The 7,875-nt window shown below is 36.7% G+C and overlaps 1 protein-coding gene across 1 annotated transcript; it reads right to left on the bottom strand.

Annotated features, from left to right (window-relative positions):
• LOC132642070 (uncharacterized) lies at nucleotides 1-6,059 on the bottom strand. The gene is made up of 6 exons (XM_060359342.1): nucleotides 5,820-6,059; nucleotides 2,501-2,737; nucleotides 1,758-1,869; nucleotides 1,504-1,678; nucleotides 991-1,231; nucleotides 1-456 (listed from the first exon to the last, which is right to left on the bottom strand). The coding sequence occupies exons 1-6, from the start codon at nucleotides 5,992-5,994 to the stop codon at nucleotides 167-169; spliced, it is 1,230 nt and encodes a 409-aa protein (XP_060215325.1). The 5' UTR covers nucleotides 5,995-6,059; the 3' UTR covers nucleotides 1-166.
• Nucleotides 6,060-7,875: the final 1,816 nt, after the last annotated feature.

Consider the following 7,875-nt stretch of genomic DNA (forward strand, 5'->3'; position numbering starts at 1 on the left):
TACTCCACAAATTACTATTGCATTTATTAACAAACAAATATAACCACATCTTGGTCATTCAGTAGAAGCATTAAGGACATTTTTTATTTACATAACAAGCTTGATACAAGTAGAAGACACACATTAACAAAGGGAGCCAACTACATATTGATCATTATATAAAGATTTAATAGAATTCGCGGTCAGGGAGGAGCAGTGGAGCCACAAGGGACCAAACGTACAGTCCAGCAGTAACCCATTCTGTACATATGCGAACCCAAAGAGATGTCCAGCCAACATCAATTAGCTCTGAACTATCAGAACTGCTAGTCCACCCAGAAAGAAGCATTGCAGAATACATGCTAGCCAGAGCAAATATCAGATGGAAGAACGTGTAGGAGTAGCTCACTGGCCGTGCTTCTGTTGATCCTTTCCCAGATTCCAGCTCCTCGGAATCAAGAAGGGATTTCTTCTCACCTATAACAGAAGATTGGTACTTGTCAGATAGAGAAATTGTACAGCTTGATGACTGTTGCTCATGAATGGACGGATCACAACAGCTTGTGTGGGGTGGGATTTACCAGTATATTGTCACTTTACATTCGAGTTTTGATGATTGATAGAAACAGCTAGTGTCTTATGATTCTGTAGGAGTATATCTCTACAAATGAGTAACAATTTAACAATCTTAATTCACCTAGGCCCATACACACAGAGCTATGACAGGTATTACATACTAGATGATCAATTGTCAAGAAAACATAAGCAATACTCCACATAGGTGTTGGACTAAATTCCTAACAGTGTTAAACTGAAGAAAGGCTGGAGAATACGCTTCGACTAGGACTATAGACAGATTTCCTAAAGGTCACCACCACCTTTTATAGTATATTGACGGCAGGCAGATCATTCACAGGAGTCTTCGTGAGAATGGAATCTTGAGAAAATGGGTTGACATATGTCAAGTCATTCACTGAGCTATGAAAGAAAAGCATCAAAAGGTTTTGTTACCTGATCTGGGAGAAGATGGTGGAGACAGAAAAGTAGTTGAAGATCCAGCACGAAGAGCAGAATATAGGACTGAGAGAACAGTTGTAAGCATTCCAAGAACAAGGGTACTTGTTGTTACTGCCTTTGATTTGTTATGGAGCCCATTGCAGACATAATCTCGAGGCTCGCTAGAAAGACCAGTATAGCAAACATAAGCACAGTAAACAGATATTACAGAAGCTGGCAGTAGGCTTCCATTTACCTGGACATAGTAAAATGGAAAAAAAATTATTAGCACAAGTAAGAATATCAAAAGGCAGAACTCAGCTACCAAAATTATTTTTCTGAATGCATTGTAAAGGAAGTAACCCTGAGGGAGATGTTTGATGTATATATTGCATAGAAATATATATGTGCATGTAGTTAGCAAGAGATAATGTATATGAAGCATTTCAAATATTCTTCATAAAGAGGTTGTCCTCCAGAGGAAAGGCGCCAGGGTGAGAAAACAGCATCAGCAGAGAGAGCATTTACCTTTGGGTGCAAAGCAATAACAGCAAATGCAAATGCAAGAATCATGGTCATAACAATGAAGAACACGTTCAGCCCACAGTCATGGCCAGAAGGATTGAACCACATAAGTAAAATTCCTGAAAAAGCAAATGTTGCTATGTAGCATGCCACAGATATCACAAGTAGAGCGACATACCTGCAAAAGATATGTCAATTTAATAGATAGAACAAGGTCGAGGGATAAAATAATACCAAAGATAAGAAATTGAACCAACCACTTCTGCTCATCTTTTGCAACCCATGAATCATTCCATGAGTGTGTAGCATCTAATAATATTATTACTTGGATTAACAAAAACATCCCTGCCCCAAATTTTGAAAGAAAACCTGCAAAGGCAGAAAAATAGACCAATCAGATAAAGTGAAAAAAAAAAACATACTTTTGCCAGTTAAGAAACTGAACTAAGGAAATGACACAATACAAAAACTAGAACAGGCATTGAACCGAGAAGCTAGAGGAAAGTGTACTTATTAGAAGAAGTTAACTGGAGAAAAAGTGAACTGTCAAAACATGCCAGTTCTTTTCCCTAGTACATATTCTGTTCATCATGTACTTACTACACAAAAATTATGTTTTCTTGAGACATTATCTGATAATTTGAAGAAAGATCATTCTAAAGTTTGGTAGACTTGGGTGAATTGAAATCCCTAGTCTCCTGACTTCTGAAATGCAGTTGATGATTTTATGAAGCTGTAATACTAAAGAAAAGAAAATAATTAAATTGTTGAGTAGCAAATTAAAATGTTCAGGATTGCCCGCAGGGCTTTGGTCTAATGGTTAAAGCGCAACACGTGATCTATGCGTTAGGCACACGTTGCGGGTTCGAACCCTGCTGCAGGAAAAAGCATGATATTTAAGTGAAGAAGGATAGAGGGGAGGGCCCGAGTTTGAACCATGCTCCATCGGTGGATTTCTCAGTTATCAGAAAAAACCTCAGGTTAGGGGCATAGAACTGACCATAAAATGTTATGACACCATTCGGGAGGAAAAACATGAGGGCAACAAGCAACACCCAGATCACCAATTTAGCAACCCATCCACCGTGATGCCAGGAGTCCCGCCTATCATTTTGATCCTTGATACCAATCATTATAAGTGCAAGCAGTCCAAAAAACAAGAAATTTCCCAAACTGACACGAAGAACAGCTTGTGTTTGAAACCATTCCTTCGATAAATTGTCTGAAGTGTTTATCCCTACAACCAACGAACACACAAACCAATTAGTAAGAAACACATGTATTACTTTCATCGCTGTAGATAACAAGTAGCAAGAATAGTATGGGGAATCTCAACAGATATTTCACTTGGACTATTGGCTTATTCAGAGGTGACACATATTTAGAAGCATAAGAAATCTGAAAACTATTCTGAATTAAACACTCCATCAATTCTGTCCCATGGACAGCGAATTGCTATTTTTGACATATTACTTGTTAGCCATATATTATATATATGTACAAGGAGGAGGATAATTTACAGTCAACTCCTCTGTTCTTATTTAGTTCTATAGTTTCTTAAAAATATCTCCCAACCAGCATTGCCAATCAAAACCTATAATAATACAAGGGTATTTGAGAATGCACTCTCATGAAATAAATACAAATAAATCAAAAGTACTTTTCTAATTAACTAACTTCCTCCAAATTAGTTTATTCTTTTGGAGTTTCAGTACTTCATCAAAAGTCATACCCGTCATCATCTACCGAATTTTGATAACATCATCATATTTACATTTTTCCCAGAGGAGTTTTTGTAACAAATCACAAAACTAACTAGCAGGAGCAATGTGATGTGAAAAATGAAGAGGATAGTCAAAACTGGAGAAAAATCATAATATCATCCCTTAAATCTGGATTTCATTCATAATAATCCCTTAACAGTCCTCCAAATTGTTACAAGTGGTGAACATTTACTCTAGCCATACGGCCTATCTATATCTAACAGCAATAGGTTTCCATTTTTCAAAGAAAAAGGAAAAGGGAACCCATTCAAAACAATCAAAGAAGCATCATGTCAGATCAATAAAAGAGATGGCGTTTGTACCATTTCCATCCCCGGTGGTTATCATTGTTGGCTCTGTGAAACTGTGGAAAACAAAGGAAAAAGGAGAAATGGAGGAGGAAGGGCGTAGAGGAGTACTAGTGACGAGGCTAAGATTCTTTTTAAAAGAAGTTACATTAGGGAACTACACAGGAAATTAGTAGATTATTCTTTCATTAGATGCACCCTACAGGCAGATTCTGTTGGATTGGACTAAATGTAAACCACTTTTCAGGAATTGGAGTAATATTAGTCTACCTTACATATTAAGGAACATTTTGAATGAAGTCATAAACTTATGGGTCGATTTTGGGTTCTTTCTTTTCGAAGCTGGTAACATATATCATTAACAATTACTATAATAGTTAGTGATGTTGACAAAACCAAGGGCAAAAAAAGTTAAGTAATCAATTCATTCTCTTTTCAGATTGATTTCTTCTTTTGTGAGCTTCAATACATCACTAAAGGGAAATTTTACCATTATCTTTAAGCAATTGTTCGCAAATTTAGATATTTTTTTTCCAACTTGAATATAACAGTAACAGGGTCTGTGATAACAAAATTATGAAACTCAGAAGGCGTACTGTAATTTCAGATACTTGAGGTGGGGTTTTTTTAGGGCAGGTGGGGGTGGGATGGGACCAACTGGTAGTGCCAAGTAAGTCCAATATCAAAGAATGCACTGTGATATTCTTGTGATTATGCTGAACTGGATGGAGCACTGGAGCCTGGTGTAATTTACGGAACAAGGAAACAGAAGTACTATACTTGGGCAACATTCTTCATCAGTAGCATGCTTTGAAAGATCTCAGGTATACTAGTATATAATATTGAGTACCATATCAGGTAGAACTTGGATGCATGCCAAATAGCTAAATAAGGAAAAAATATTGCAAGAAGAAATCAGCTAAAAGCAAATCATTGAAACGAAGCAACCATTTTGTATCTTCCCCTATTAGCGTGAAAACAACTTCGCCACCAAACAGCACTGTATGCACTCAAAAAGTTTGCAGTACATTCATAACCAGGTAAGGCATGAGAACTAATCAGTAAAGAGGATTGGAACTTATGGTTTGCAAGGAGTGAGTCTCCCAGAACTGAAAAGGTCTCTGGCAGGAAAGAAGCCTAGGAGATGAACAACATAGAGAGGAAAAGGCTTTGCAACTCATTGTCCTTCTATCTAAAGCTTCTTGAGTTCATCTACTCCTATCCACGTCAAAACTTTCGGCTACTCTTCTGACTACTGAATGGAAGTGCAATATAATGCAGTTCGAAGACTATCCAAACATGCTCATGATCTCCTAAAGAACCTGCTTAACTGTATAAGTACTTCCAGAATCAGGATAAAGTTTTATCATAGCATATTAACAATTTCTATAAATACAATTCCGGCATATATCTAATACAACTGAAGATGGGACTTAAAAGTGAAAGGACATAGCCTAACATAATTGCAATTAGTCTGAAACATAATACACCACCCATTCTAACTTTATGTTACACTCTTTCCATTTTTAAAGTTTTGTTGAGTCCCACCTCGGCTCATTAGGGACGAGGGAGGTCTCTTTATATGGTCTTGCACAATCCTCCCCTACTGAGCTAGATTTTGGAATTGAGCTAGGCTCAAGGTACATTTCTTTAACATGGTATCAGAGACGGGCCCATCCCAATCATTATTTACCTGATGTTCGCTCCAGATGTTCAGTCCTGAGCGTCACATCAACTCATTAGGGATGAGACAGGTCTCTTTATATGATCTTAGACAATCCTCACCTAATGAGCTAACTTTTGGGATTGAATTAGGCCCAAAGTCCATTTCTTTAACAAGTTCCAATATGTTCACTGTGTTATTCTTTGTCAATTTTCACAACTTTCAGGAATTCAACTTCAATAAACTAAACAACTTGAAATCTGATGTGTATGTCATCCTATCAAACCAACTTCTTTATTACTTATATCATATCTCTTCCGTTATCACTAATAAGATAAATACGTCAAGTTAACATCTTAAACTCCATATTTCGTCGGATACCATCATATGTAAAAATTGAAACAGAGAGAAGTAACAACTAGCAGAGTGCTTATGATTACTACCAGCTGCGTCCCAATAGTAACAATTAACGGGCAATTCAAAATTCGAAACAAGCCATCAAAAGCTAAATTAAAAACACGGAACAATAAAAAGCTATTTCGTGAATAGGAAAAGCTAAAAAAGGAGGATAGGATAATTAATTACAGGAGAAATTCTTGAGTAGAGGAGAAGCGACTTCTCTGAGAACCCAAGAGACGATTAAGGAAACACCAAAAAGGGCACAATATGCTATTCTAGCTGAGCTTCTTGTGACACTTGATGCAACCGATGTGCACAGTCCACATGTCAATGATGCGCAGCAAGACGCCAGGCAAGACATTTCTCACTGAAAGAGATCCAGAAAGTACTGCCAGGTTCTCCCAAGTCGAATTTGCTTCTTCAGTTGGAACTTCTCCGCTATTTTTATCGTCCAAAACTTGCCTGTGTTAATTGGATGAATGGTCCCTTAACTATATAATTAATAATTTTGGTCCTTTAAATTCATCAGAAGTTAACACTTTTAGTCTCGGCAAAATATTTATCGAATTTTATTTATTAAATTTGATGATAATTATTAAAAAAAAAAATATTAGCGAGAACTCACATTTAGAGGTATACATTACTAAAGTAAAGGCCCAATACCTCGAGACAAAACTGATGGACAATCGCCGGCAATAGTGCAAAACTGACAAAATCCCAACAGACTCGATAATGTCCGAAAATAGTTCCTCGAAACGTAGAAACCAACGCACTAGGCCAGTTAAAACTAAGGGGTTCATCAGCTAGATAAAATACACGTACTAGACTCAGATTTTATGGAAAACCCGGTATAAAATAAATACTTCTATTGTAGTAATTTAAAAAAAAATAGTTTCCGTGCATTTTTTTCCTAAAATAACCGACGCATGTCCATTGTTTTCTTAAAAAAAATAAATTAGAATTAAAAAAAACATATATTGTCTTTTTAATAGTGTCCCTGGATTTTATCCGTCGATTTTTCACTTGTTTTTAGCAGTAACAATTTTTATAGGTTCTGGCTTTATGCTATTTCTAATTTATTTTTAAAAATCTGGTGTATTTTATTTAGTCGATGGACTCTCTCGGTTTTCATCGATAGAGTCTGTCGGTTTTTGTGCTGCGAGACACTATTTTCTGTCATTATCAAGTGTGTTGGTTTTTCCTCGATTTTTCCCTTTCACCGATGAACATCCGTCGGTTGTCCAGAGGTATTGAGCCTTTCCTTTAGTAATGTGTACCTCTAAAAGTGAGTTCTCGCTAAATTTTTTTCATAGTCCTCGTCAAATCGTATAAATAAAGTTCGATGAATATTTTGTCGGAGACTAAAAGTATTAACTTTTGGCGAACATAAAGGACTAAACTGTTAAGTGCATACTTAAAGGACTATTTTTAACATACCCTCAGAGTTAAGAGACCATTTTTGTTAATTTATGGCATACATAAAAGACCAAAACTATTAAGTATATAGTTGAGGGACTATTTTAAACATACCCTCATAATTAAGGGAACGTTTATGTCGTTTTCTCATCAATATCTTATCACTTTCAATTGGACTTTTTTATTTCCTAAATGGCCAAAGTCAAGTAATTTTGTGTGATTTGGCCCAGTATCAAAGCAGGTCACCTAATAGGGGGCCCAAAGTGCACAAATAGCAGACTTTAGGTCCTTAGGACTCCTATCTAAGGCATAGATAAAGTTTATAATTTTTGTAAGTTTGGTCATTTCAGAATCAATTTCAAATTTACGAGACTGAGTAAAATTAATGCGACTATAAATTTATAAACTCTAAAGCTAAGAATCTGAAATTTTGCTTGTCAAAGTGATTGCAAAGTATTATTGGGTTGGGTCCACCCATAAGGGGTGCTAGATGACCCACGAGCCCATTAAATATTCGGCCACATTAAACTCTAGAGCTAGCCCATATAAACACCATTTATGAGTGTTTAAGAAAAGCTAATCTATCATATAGAGACAGCTGGGGTACGGCCGTTCACACATAATATCTATCCCTGCATTAGAAGGGATATCTAGGCTGTGGAAACATAGGGATTCATCCGCTTTGTAAGGATTTCCGACGACCGGTGACACGAGTCGTAGTTGCTCAAGATCCGCTTCCGCTATGGAGAAACTCGTAAGTCTCCTAACTAGTATTTACGCATCAAATATCATCATTGGCATCAGAGCCATAGGCTCGTGTTCCGAT

This window comes from Lycium barbarum, chromosome 1, assembly GCF_019175385.1.
Source record: "Lycium barbarum isolate Lr01 chromosome 1, ASM1917538v2, whole genome shotgun sequence".
In the NCBI taxonomy this organism is placed as follows: domain Eukaryota; kingdom Viridiplantae; phylum Streptophyta; class Magnoliopsida; order Solanales; family Solanaceae; genus Lycium; species Lycium barbarum.